Source organism: Barbatula barbatula (assembly GCF_947034865.1).
Source record: "Barbatula barbatula genome assembly, chromosome: 16".
In the NCBI taxonomy this organism is placed as follows: Eukaryota; Metazoa; Chordata; class Actinopteri; order Cypriniformes; family Nemacheilidae; genus Barbatula; species Barbatula barbatula.
In genome coordinates, this window is record NC_136779.1 from 1458120 (window position 1) to 1471279 (window position 13160).

The window sequence follows — 13160 nt, forward strand, 5'->3', positions numbered from 1 at the left end:
CAGAACGAGAGAGGCATGGAGCGAAGTTCAGAGGTCATCCGCGCCTGACCTCCACATACAGCACAAACAGAGCCTCCTATTGCTGTTAAACAGCTCGAGACTGGTCAACGTGTTCTCGTGACCCCTCACCTGTGGACCGAAGCCCTCTCGCATGATTTATAAAGCCCACATCCACCGCAGTCCGCAGCAGAACACACGCAGCACCGCGCAGCGCCATGATGGAACGGTGACGTCAACACGCAGGACACGTGACGACATGCACTCGACGCAACAGCGTCACGTGACGGGCGACGAATTTCGCCCATGAGAAGATCCACGGCGCGAGATCTTCCTCACATTTCCACAGATTTGATGAGTAAATATTGATTTGAGTTTATTGCACGAGGACGGTGTTTGTTGTTTATGAGTCTGCGGGGGGTGTTTTGATGTTCACGCACTAAGATTTAACGCAAATATGAATGACACTGACGTTATTTCTTCGCGTCTGTTTTGAGTTCATCATAGAGAAACACTACGTCATCATCTCTCATGTTTTCATCCATCGTTCAACTGTTTATTATGTCCAACATGCATTCATTCATTTTCACTACATTAGCCATTACTCTCTCTGTCTGTCTCTCTCTGTCTCTCGCGCTCTCTGTCTGTCTCTCTCTCTATCTGTCTCTCGCGCTCTCTGTCTGTCTCTCTCTCTATCTGTCTCTCGCGCTCTCTGTCTGTCTCTCGCGCTCTCTGTCTGTCTCTCTCATTCTCTGTCTGTCTGTCTCTCGCGCTCTCTGTCTGTCTCTCGCACTCTCTGTCTGTCTCTCTCAATATCTGTCTGTCTCTCTCACTCTCTGTCTGTCTCGCTCATTCTCTGTCTGTCTGTCTCTCGCGCTCTCTGTCTGTCTCTCGCACTCTCTGTCTGTCTCTCTCACTATCTGTCTGTCTCTCTCACTCTCTGTCTGTCTCGCTCATTCTCTGTCTGTCTGTCTCTCTCACTCTCTGTCTGTCTCGCTCATTCTCTGTCTGTCTGTCTGTCTCTCGCGCTCTCTGTCTGTCTCTCTCACTATCTGTCTGTCTCTCTCACTCTCTGTCTGTCTCGCTCATTCTCTGTCTGTCTGTCTCTCTCACTCTTTGTCTGTCTCGCTCATTCTCTGTCTGTCTCTCTCACTATCTGTCTGTCTCTCTCACTCTCTGTCTGTCTCTCTCACTCTCTGTCTGTCTCGCTCATTCTCTGTCTGTCTCTCTCACTATCTGTCTGTCTCTCTCACTCTCTGTCTGTCTCGCTCATTCTCTGTCTGTCTGTCTCTCTCACTCTCTGTCTGTCTCTCTCACTCTCTGTCTGTCTCTCTCACTATCTGTCTGTCTCTCTCACTCTCTGTCTGTCTCGCTCATTCTCTGTCTGTCTGTCTCTCGCGCTCTCTGTCTGTCTCTCTCACTATCTGTCTGTCTCTCTCACTCTCTGTCTGTCTCGCTCATTCTCTGTCTGTCTGTCTGTCTCTCTCACTATCTGTCTGTCTCTCTCACTCTCTGTCTGTCTCGCTCATTCTCTGTCCGTCTGTCTCTCTCACTATCTGTCTGTCTCTCTCACTATCTGTCTGTCTCTCTCACTCTCTGTCTGTCTCTCTCACTCTCTGTCTGTCTCGCTCATTCTCTGTCTGTCTCTCTCTCACTATCTGTCTGTCTCTCTCACTCTCTGTCTGTCTCTCTCACTCTCTGTCTGTCTCGCTCATTCTCTGTCTGTCTGTCTCTCTCTGTCTCATTCTCTATCTCTGTATTGCCAAAGCACAAGTAGTGCATGTATATATAAAAAAAGAAAAGTGCTCCAAAAGTGTTCATCATAACATTGTCTAACATCACTTGTTTTGTATTGCCAGGTTTGTGAGTGATGGAGGATCACACGCAGTGCACAATCTGCTATGAGCAGTTTAAATGCCCCGTGACCCTCCGGTGCGGTCACACCTTCTGCAAGGAATGCATCTCGACATTCTGGGATTGCAAGCAGAGAGATGGACATGTCCTCCAATGCCCCGCGTGTAATCACATCTTTGAGACGAGGCCTCAGCTCAATCGGAATGTGTCTCTCTCTGTGATAACCGAGGCGGTGGCGGCTAGCAGTCCGGTTAAGACAGATGTTAGTACAGGAGCACCGGTTCACACGGACCCGGAGGACCTGTGCCGACGTCATCACAAACCTCTGGTTATTTACTGCAGGAACGACAGCATGTGTGTGTGCTATGAGTGTTCGGTGAATGAGTGCAAGGGCCACGATCAGATTTTGGTTGAAGAAGAACGAAAGAACAGAGAGGTGCCAACACACGCATACATCTGTGTTTGTACATACATTGTGTTTGAGACAATATTTATTATTCATGTTTTTGGTTGGCAGGCAGGATTGAAGAGGAAGAGCGAAGAAATCAAGAAACGGCAAGAAGCTGTTGATAGACGTCGTCTGGAGCTCAAGGAAGACATGGACGAATCAAAGGCATGACATGAAAGAACAATAATTCATCCCGTAATAAAAATCAGAACGGAGCAGTGAAATGAAACACATAATAAGGAATTACTTTATCAAAGGATGCGTATTTGAATTAGAAGATTATAATAGAAACACGTAACCATTTTATAATCTGTTGCTTGTTTCTCTTCTCTTCCAGGTGTCATTACAGCAGACGTCTCAGTGGGTGATCGCCAAGTTCTCTCAGCTGATGAAGGGGTTGGCAGAGCAACAGGAAGTGACGCAGCGTTTTCTGGAGCAGCAGCAGAATGTGACCGTGCAGCGGGCTGAGAAGATGCTGGCTGTGCTGGAGGAGAGACAGAAGCAGCTCGCAGCTCTTCAGGAGGAGATCAGGAGTCTGTGTTCTCTTCCTCACTGTCAGCTCATCAAGGTTACATCGCCGCCGCACTTTCTTTTGCTGCTGTTTAGTGTTTGGGAGCCAATCTGAAACTAGAAGTGGGTATCTGTGAATCCAGAAAACACATTCACAAGAAATCCAAATATACAGTGCTCTCCATTATTATTGGCACCCTTTGTAAATATGAGCAAAGAAGGCTTTAAAATTAAATCTGCATTGTTTCATGTTTTGATCTTTAATTAAAAAAATCTGTATACAATTATTGGCACCCTTGAATTTAATCCACCACAATGTAGAAGAAGTACAGCTCTGAGTCTTTTCAGTCATGTAGTTTGAGAATACATTGAGAGTCATCCAAGTCCATTCCTCTATAAAGTATGTCTCCAGATCCTTCTTCCCAGTCATGTTCTATAGTGTTCAGATCAGGGAACTGGGATCTTGATTTAGTTTTTTGTTGATTTGGATGTTTGTTTTGAACCAGTGTGCTGATGGAAGACTTAACCACGACCTATTATAATATTTCTTCCTGAGCAAGTCAGGTTTTAATTTCTTTACTTGTTGGTATTTGATCTAAAACATGATGCCATGCATCTGAACAAGATGTCCAGGACCTCTGCTATAAACCAGGTAGGTTCACAACAATAAAGATCTGGCGGATATTTATCTGTGGACATCGGGCACTTTTTTATCCCTGTGTGCACCAAACCTATCTTGTGTTATTGCTGCCATAAAAACAGTTTTTCATTTAATATGGCCATAGATCCCAGTCCTGCTTGAAGTTCCGGTATGGTAGATTAATATGGTGGAGTTTGTTTTTGCACAGTGTCCCAGACAACTTGGTGGCGATGGAAGTGCAGTTTTCCTTTATACATTTTTTTACTCTTTCCGACACTAAAATAAAAAAATTAGGTTTAACCCATTGTGATGAATGATTAAGGGTTTGGGCTTTGTGTTACTTTACTATTCTCCTGAAAATGTAAATATTAATGGGCTTAATATTATACTTTGGTGATATTTTACAAATAAGAATTTCTAGGGGTGCCAAAAAACGGGGTGTATTAGAGAAAAACTATTTAAGTAAATTAAAGTATTTTTTTAAAGGACGGTGCAGACCAAACTCGTGATCTAAGCGCTGTGTGCCAAAGTGAAAATCTTAAAAGGAATTGCAGCATAAATTCCCCATTTCAATATTAGACAGGAGTGAAAACAGTCATTAAAAAAATTGCTTAAATTGAAGATGATTAAAATGTGTAATATTTCTTCTGTAGCAGTCCAGGCTCATAGAGGTCCCACACTTCAATGACGGTCCTGCGGACGTGAACACGTGCATTCAGGAGAAGCTGAACCCCGTCACAGACGTTCTGTCTCGCGTCTCTAAGCTGGTGTGTGAAGATCTGGAGAGAGCCGTGCAGACATTAGCAGGACAGGAGAAGGAAGGTGAGAACATCTCTTTATCAAAACCTTGATTCTTTGATGTACAGACCTCTTTTTATCTTCTTGTCATTCTTTTAGGTTCTCCTCAAGATAAGAGGCCCATTCTTGCTGTCGTTCCCAGTCCTGCATCATCATCATCATCATCGTATCCGACTGAGAGGGAGGGGATTAGTGCATGTAATCTCCCATTTTTCTTTTTATATAAAATAATGATACAAGATTAAATATATCCGTTTTATTCCACTCTGGAACAATCTCTAAAAGCCATTTACAATAAAAACATTTCTGAAAAGTTCTTTGTGATAAATTATATTTGTGATCTTTTTTCTAAGATCGTTGCAGCCTGACCTTTGACCCTCGGACCGCCAACGCTCACCTGCGTCTTTCCCGTAGCAACAGGAGGGCGGAGCACCTCACCTCCGGGCCCCGCCCGGTGCCCACCGACAAGTCGCGCTTTGATCACACGTGGCAGGTGTTGTGTTTCCAGAGCTTCAAGGAAGGTCAGCATTACTGGGAGCTGGAGGTGTCCAAACAGTGGGCCTATCTGGGCGTGACGTACCCGAACATCCCACGCAAAGAGAAGGGCAAATGCTGCATGGTGGGCATGAACGAGCTGTCTTGGAGCCTGCAGCTTGACGAACATGAATTGAGCGCCTGGCACGGCGGACGCAAGGAGCCCGTCGCAAGTCAGCTGCAGCTGAACACGCGCCAGCTGCGCATCGGGATGCTGCTGGACTACGAGGCCGGAACGCTCACCTACTACCAGGGAGAGCTGCGTCTGCACGCCTTCCACTGCGCATTCACACAAGAGCTGTTTCCAGCGTGCTGGATCGGGGAAGGCGTCACTGTTACGCTCTGCGAACCCTGAGCCAGATTGAAGAAGTCTCATTTCTTGCTGAACCTTTCGTGTTTTTGAGCCGTGCCGAGATTTGTCTCGGGAGAATCACGCAAATGTTGCACTGTTACGACCTCTTTGGACGTCTTGTCAATACGTACATTTGTATGTTATTTTCTGCTGTAACTCCTTACAGATGTGCAAATCAATTTGTACTTTTATTATCGGACCCTGTGATCCCACAGATGCCTGCTAGCGAGACCAAGACCTTAAACTGATCGAATGTGCCCTGAATGCACTATAAGTCTCTTTGGATAAAAACATCAGTCCGTGCATCAATGTAAATGTATTTGCTGTCGAGTATGCTTGTGGTTATTTTGGGTGGATTCTGGTAAATGTTTTTCCACTTGTTCTGTTTTAGTAACGTTTAGATATTTTTTGATAAAGTCTTTATCCATATCAGTGCACACATCCTATTATACACTTCAAGTATTAACATCCGGGTTAAAATATAAATTCTTCAGTTTCATTAACATTGATTAGAAGGGAATGCAAATGCACAGCAGACTGTACTGTACTACATTATCACTACATGAATTCATGTTTAATTCGAGTCATAAAGTTATAAATGATCACTTGGGATTTGGTCTACCTTTTAGCAGTCTGATGAAATGGTATTGCACAAAACTACTTCCAGTTTATATGTGGCACTGAAAATGATTGAATGTTGAAGATAAAAATATATCATCATGTTTTTGTTTCGTTTTGTGTTAGTTAGCTGTATTTCTTTTGTTATTATGGTTGGAATCAAAACAAACCAACTGCAGTTTGATTGATAAGCATTACCATCAAAAGCCATTTTTTTATTAATCGCAATTTTATTTCAGCATATTGGACCGAATAGAATCAAATATATATAAATCAAAACAAGTCAGATGTTATTATGCAAAAAAACATAAAATAACACATGACAAAGCAAACATTAGGCTATAGTACAGAACCTCAGGAAATGATGTGTAACTGTGTGTATGGAAAAGTCCTAAAAGATGATGCAAGCAAGCAACCGCACAGAAATCAAGCTCCTGACTTTATTACTTTTTCTGGGCTCCACGTATCTGTGAACAGTTCAGTGCAAAGTTACAAGACACAAATTAATAAAATTAATGTGAATATTAAAATAATAAAGTATAAACTGACCTTAATTTCGTTCAGACCAGACCAGAGGACCCATGGATATAGAAGAACTGTCATAAAAGTCCAGAGACCTGCCCATCCTGTGGTGATGTCCAGAATGACAATCCTAAAGATTTACATTTACATTGCATTAAGGCATTTGGCAGACGCTTATATCCAAAGCGACTTACATAGCATTATCCTATACATTTTACATAGGTATCTGCAATCCCCTGAGTCGAACCCACAACCTTTACGTATTACTTAAAACTATTACTAGCCCTAATATTTGTTTCAAGACACACAACTGCAAAAAACATGCAACAGGAACCATAAAAACTCTATACAATATCACGTAATCTTAAATAATATCTATAGTTAAAATCCTACCCATCACAACATTCTACTACATCTTATAAAATCTGCCATTTTAATTCTAATACAAACCAACATTCAGCAAAAGTATTGTTGAGTGTAAAACATGTTGAAGATTAACTCACAGTTGAGCAGTAATTGTTGGACATAAGACACAGATGAACAGAACAGTGCAGGTAAACTTTAGTGGAGTTTGAGCTGAAGATAAACATCCTGAAGGAGAAACGGCTGGATGTTGAGACGCCGTTCTGAAGAAGCTCCACTGTGTTGTCTTGTGGATTTGGACACCTGAAGATAAAGATGATGATTTATTTCACTCTTTCACTCTTTAAACATGTTAAGAAGCTCAAACTGATGTTTGTGTCTTACTCTCCAGTGATGAGATCCCAGCTCAGACTGTTCTCTGGATCATTCACAGGTGTCGCCCAACATCTGTCAATCACTGTGACAAACTGACGGCTGTCAACCCCGTCAACACCAACCTCAACAAAAATCTGCTGATCGAGTTCTGCATCCACACGACCAGTGAAGGGCTGAGAGAACTCAGAATCCTGATATGGAACCATTCGCACCTGATACCTCCCTTCACCAGCGGGAAGATCCTTGTTCACACGGCTGATAAAATAAACAATAGAAGATTTCAGTTTCTACGGATGTAGTTCAATGTATCATTCTTGCATATAGATATGTATTAATATTTAGTTCAAATTGAGTCTCACCTCTCCAGTGGGTTGATATCTATCATAGAAAGTGTTTGTGTTTGGGGGTAAATACAGCTGAAATTTAGCTTCAGTATTTTCTCTCTGCTGATGAGACCTGCGGTTGACCCTGTTGTCCCCAAAATAAAGTTCTCATAGATGACATGAGTGCCGTTGGCCTGTGGGCAACACAACATGTCAGTCCAGATATCCATCAACTAATAAAGTGTGTTAATATTGAGTCTTACCACAAGATTGGTGCCACAGATCTGATCGTTGTTATCAAAGTGAAACTGCACTCTTCCGTTCTGGACGGTTCCTCTGCAGCTGGGGTCATTGAGATGAAGAACATGAGCTGAAAAACCAGCTTCAAACAGCTGACAGCGAGATAGAGACAGAGATCCTGAACTACTCTCACAGGTTTCAGAGAAATCTGAGGAAAAGTAAAACAGATTGTCAGCATTTGGAAATAGTAATATGGCTAGTCAGTTATTTGAATTATACAGTCATTTAATCTTACCAAAGGAGTGAGGTTCAGATCTGGTTTGGGTTTCATTGCAGAAACAGCCATAAACACCGTTTCTCTCTCCACACCGTTCATCTTCAGTGCAGTTGAGCTCAGAACAGGGCTCTCTTTCAGCTAAACGTGAAGACAGAGATAAATAAATAAATATTAATGTGATAGATGACAATTTGTATTTCAGTTCAGTTCTACTAGTTAGCAAAACCAGTCATCGAAACAGTACCTCTGTGGGTTAAAATGAGTATTACCGGTGGAGTTTTTCTAAAGTAACACAAATATTTAACGTTGTATCAATGTCAATCATTTAAGAAAACACAGACAAATTAGCATGTGAGTAAATTCTCTACCTGCACAGTAAGCAGCACAATGCAGTGGTTTCACAAACTCATACACATAATAATCTCCTGGACAGGCTTTGACTCGTATGGGATGAGATTCAGAACCACAGCAGCCGTTCCATGAAGACAAACAGACGTGTCGTCTGACCACTCCATCTCCCAGCTGTGGATGAGGATCTCTGAGATACAGTGGGTTATATGTGCCACACATCCCTTCACTAACACATGATTCTGACACCTGAGTGCTCTGACCGTTGATGAAGAGTCTGTACCAGCCATTCCACTCCACATTATAATCACACATGATGTAGTAGCTGTCGTAGTAATAGTTATAGTAAGAATTATCAGTGGATCTCCAGGGTTCATCCAGACTGGTGTAGCTGTCACAGGGGTCAATACTTGGAGTGCTGAAAGAAACTATTTTGACAGAAAGAGAGTGTTTAACAAATATACATTACATGAAATTCCATTCAATACATTAATTATAATCTTACATGTATAGTATATAGAATATACCTCATAATAACATATAAAGTCTATGAGCAAAAGTACCTGCACAATATGAAGGGAGTGGGATCTCTAGATCTGGTCTGGTCAGTTTGTAGACATAATAATCTCCAGGACAAGCTTTGACTTGGATTGGTTTGGATGTGAAATGAATGCACTGGTCATAATAAGAGCCGTAGACTTCACGAGTAACAACTCCATCTTCTACTCCAGGATGAGATCCACCAAGCCACAGAGAACTGAAACCTCCACATGACATGTAATAGACACACCACTCGGGCATCTGAGCACTTGATCCATTGATGAAGAGTCGATACCAGCCGTCCCATTTCACACGAGTGTCATCATTTTTACCTAAAAATCCATTCATATACCAGTAATTGTGTGTGTTCCTGAAGGAGTCGTCCAGTGTATTGTAGTTTGAGCACGGGTCACCTGAGATTAAAACACGTTAGAGTTCAATGAAAGATTAAACAATATAAAGCTTTTAGGCACAAATGCTAGAGGGCCTGAAGCTGATGTGCTACATATGTTAAAGGTGAGTCTATGAGACGGAAAAACTAACAAAAGCTTTTGTTTTGAAGTCTCTTTTGGAAACTTACTGAAGGTGATGCTGGATCCAGTGACCACAGCTGGAATTGTGGTGGGATCATTCGGTATTATAGTGCTGTCATCTATAGAAAAATTATTGATTTAAGATTTGACTGAATTGATTTGATTTGATTAATTGAAAAGATTTATTAAATCAGAAGGTCAGAAAAGCCGTACCTGTGCAGTATCCTGAACACCATCTAATGGATTCACGACCAATTCATAGACATAATAATTTCCAGGACAGGCTTTCACTCTGATGGGTTTGAATTTTTGATTACAGCAGGTACCATCCCATGAAGATGCCCCATAGACCTCCCGGACACCCATCCCATCATCTAACTGAGGGTGATGACCGTTGAGCCACAGACCAAAGATTGAGCCACAGCTGTATCCATTAACACAGGTCTCTGGCATTTGGATGTTCATCCCATAATGATAAAGTCTGTACCAGCCACTCCAGGAGAAGACTTCATCACAAATCACCAGTCCACTTGCAGACGTTGCTCTCCAGGGACGATCCAGAGACTCATAGTTGTAACAGGGATCATCACTGATGCTGCTGAAAGAAACTGACATGAAGAAACATAGTTAGTAGAAGTACCTTAAATAGTTTGAGAATAGTATTGTCATGATTCTGCTGCATCATGTCATGTTTCTCTTGATTTAGTGGCAGGATCATGACAGAACCTCATGTTAAATGTGGAGAGAGACATTATTGTTCTTATGGCCTTCCATACTCTCTCCGGTCTCGTCATTGTTCCCATCCTCTTGTTACCTCGTTATTGATTAATGCCTACACCTGTTTCCCTCTTGATTTGCTCCCTTATTTAATGCCCTTGTGTCTTCTGTCTTGTGCTGGTTCATTGTGGTTTGTGTGGTGAGGTCCTGTGTTATGTTAGTTTAGTCATGTGTAGTTTATGTCAAAGAGTTAATTTAAGTTTTGTTTCAGTGTAGTTAGTCTTAGTCCTGTCATGTTATGTATCCATGTTTTGTTCTGTTACCCCCTCGTGGGTCTTTGTTTTATTATTTATTAAATTATTTGTTAACCCCTTACCCGCTGTCTGCACCTGGGTCCTCTCTCTGTGTCTCACCACGAGAACCATGACAAGTATTTTTATAATGAAATTTCTTACATGTTTACGTGTTTATTTTCACAAATAATATCTAAGAAAGCGATCACAACAGTTCACCTGCACAGTATGAAGGTCTGTAGATCGACGGATCTGGTGTGATGAGTTCATAGACATAAAAATCTCCCGGACAGGCTTTGACTTGGATGGGGTTCGATCTGTAGTTGCCACACTGGTCATAGTGCCTCACATGATTGCCCAGGACCTCACGGGTCACCACACCATCAAGTCGTGGATGTGAACCGTTGAGAACCAGTCCAGTACTACCTCCACATCCCATATTACTCACACACCACTCAGACATCTGAGCACTTTCTCCATTCAGATACAGCCGATACCAGCCGTTCCACTCAACAAGACTGTCATCGTGTTCATAATCTATGTACGGATTTTGCCGTATGTCTCTCCAATATTCATTAATCGTTTTATAATCAGAGCACGGGTCAGAGCTGATAGATGTGAGTACTTAAGAGAAAAAGAAAACTTCTTTACAAGCAGTTAGAAACACAACACTTGATCTAATAAAAACAGTATCCTCTAGAGTTTTGCAAAAAACAAAAGAATGCAACACAACCAGATGCAGGATCAATGGTTGGGGCGTTGGTGATGAAAGTCGACAAGGTCCGTTTACGCGCAATGTATTTACACATATATTTACGAATGTTTCATGAAACACGAGCAGAATCTTTAGTGTGTAAATCATTTTAAATGTAATGATAACATAATGTTTCATGAATTTCCCTAAATGCATTAACAATAAAGAAAGTGGAATATAATCTAGCTCTGGATGCCCAAAGATCACCTAAATTTGTTAACTTTTGAGTTTGATTATTTGATATGCCATACTCGCATGTGTAACAGTGGGAAACACTAGAGACGTACATGAACAGCCTAGGGCTGGAAGGATATTCAGGCTATAAGTAACAATGATTAATACTTTGGTTATGTATGTCAGGATTATTTGACCTGTTACCAGAATATAATCGTAATGGTTAAATAATTTGGAAATTATTGTTCACAAATTGTTTCATTTTAACAGAAGTCAGATTCTTCATGTGAGTAAAGACGTGTAAAACACTCACCATCAGTCAGCAACAGAAGACACACGGACGTGATGAAAAACCTCATTGTGACAAACTACTGCCCCTGCAAACACATAATGTATGTACACAAAACATGTGACTGTATTCAGAACATGTTTTATTCACATTAACATTTGTTCATACAAATTCAACAAACATTTTTACAAATTACTTTACATCTTCAACAAAACATAAAAAGGAAAAGTAAAGTTACCGGAGATAAACTGCTGCTGCAGAGCAAAATCTGTGAGATTCTCTCTTCAACAAGTGAAGCAGAATGATGTGATGCTGCAGGTATGAAAATCAGTATTTATATTAATAAATGTGGGCGGAGCTTTACTGGAACCACAAAAATCACTCATCGACATTCAAAACCAGTTTTCTACATGTGACATGAAAATATTTGGTATTTGAACAACTCAACAGCCACTCGGACAGAAGTTATGAACTGTCATGAAATAATCTGAATGCAGATAATAATTAAATTGCCACAAACCACTTTTTCATTGCACACAAGGTTATTTCAACTATGTTTTGCGTTACAAATAGATTATTTTACGACTCTGTATCTTTTCATGTGAAGTAATAAATAAATTCTGACTTCTGGTCTTTGACTGTAGCAACATTATTTCACTGTCAGAAGTGTGTTTGTTCTGACTGTTCTAACACCTCATTCAATTTCACACATTTCATTTATGTTTTTTTAATACAATTTATTATTTTGCAGGTTGGTCATGAATGTTTCTCACATATTTCTGCCTGATTTGGCCCAATAGTCAGCCATCTCCTGTTGAACAGAAAATATAATCATTATGATTATTATTTGAACATTTTATTTCACATGGAGTATTTGCATTTTTATAAAAAAATGAGAATGAAAGTTTCAGTTCCTGACCCGGAGATAAACTGCTGCTGCAGGTGATCATTGGTGTAAACGTGAGTGCAGCTTTACCAGAACCACCCGTACTCACCCATCAATCTAAACAAGTTTTTCTTCATGCGACATGAAAATATTTTGCTTATATTTTGCGTCCTCGCTCACTTGGCATTTTGACAGACCAGTTTCACGTGTAAATCTGCATGTAAGAGTAGAATGAATACAAATACTTGATCCACAAAGACCAGCAACTTGTCACATGTTTTGCAAATATAATAAGCTTTTACCTCAGTAACAAGTTGTATACAATGTACAGAAGTATAAAGTTAAACCAGAACTAGCAAGAAGATAAAACTGAGAAACATTCCAGATATGGTTGTGAAGTTGTGCTTGTAACTGATGGAAACTGACGGTTTACTGATTCTCTAGACAAAGTTGACCGTGCCAGAGCATTTGCTTTTTAACAGCAACTCTTTTTTTATGTTAGACAGCAATCTTTTGTTTGCTACTCACAAAAAAACGAACTTGATCATTTTCAGAATCCTCTAAAGGTGGAAGATCTTTTTGGGGCTCTTAACTTTGGAATAACCTTTCCCTGTTTGCTCAGGATTCAGACAGTTTTTGAAATGTTTCACATCGATCCGCCAAAATGCTGTACGTGTTATCCACACCAGGCCATTATTTGGAGATGAAACTTTAGAAACTTGCTGTACGACCAATGTACACATTCTTTTTTGTTCCCAGAGATGAAGAACACTGC

At 40.9% G+C, this 13160-nt stretch overlaps 3 protein-coding genes across 3 annotated transcripts in view; 1 reads left to right on the forward strand and 2 right to left on the reverse strand.

Moving 5' to 3' along the window:
* The window catches only part of mrpl38 (mitochondrial ribosomal protein L38), a 4805-nt gene extending 4471 nt beyond the window's left edge, over positions 1-334 (reverse strand). Inside the window, exon 1 of the mRNA XM_079476493.1 lies at positions 130-334. Within this exon, the coding sequence (XP_079332619.1) occupies positions 130-217 (88 nt within the window). The 5' untranslated portion in view covers positions 218-334. The remainder of the gene's footprint in view (positions 1-129) is intronic.
* trim65 (tripartite motif containing 65) lies at positions 7-6277 on the forward strand. Its single transcript, XM_079476491.1, has 7 exons — positions 7-355; positions 1857-2287; positions 2369-2464; positions 2637-2867; positions 4103-4271; positions 4347-4445; positions 4601-6277. The coding sequence occupies exons 2-7, from the start codon at positions 1868-1870 to the stop codon at positions 5134-5136; spliced, it is 1551 nt and encodes a 516-aa protein (XP_079332617.1). The 5' UTR covers positions 7-355; positions 1857-1867; the 3' UTR covers positions 5137-6277.
* On the reverse strand, positions 5957-9979 carry LOC306905674 (pancreatic secretory granule membrane major glycoprotein GP2-like). Its single transcript, XM_079476490.1, has 11 exons — positions 9486-9979; positions 9320-9391; positions 8763-9152; positions 8220-8627; positions 7870-7989; positions 7598-7782; positions 7371-7528; positions 7021-7266; positions 6777-6939; positions 6301-6403; positions 5957-6218 (listed from the first exon to the last, which is right to left on the reverse strand). Exons 3-10 carry the CDS (start codon positions 9085-9087, stop codon positions 6302-6304), a joined length of 1707 nt encoding a protein of 568 aa, XP_079332616.1. The 5' UTR covers positions 9088-9152; positions 9320-9391; positions 9486-9979; the 3' UTR covers positions 5957-6218; position 6301.
* Between the last annotated feature and the right edge of the window lie 3181 nt (positions 9980-13160).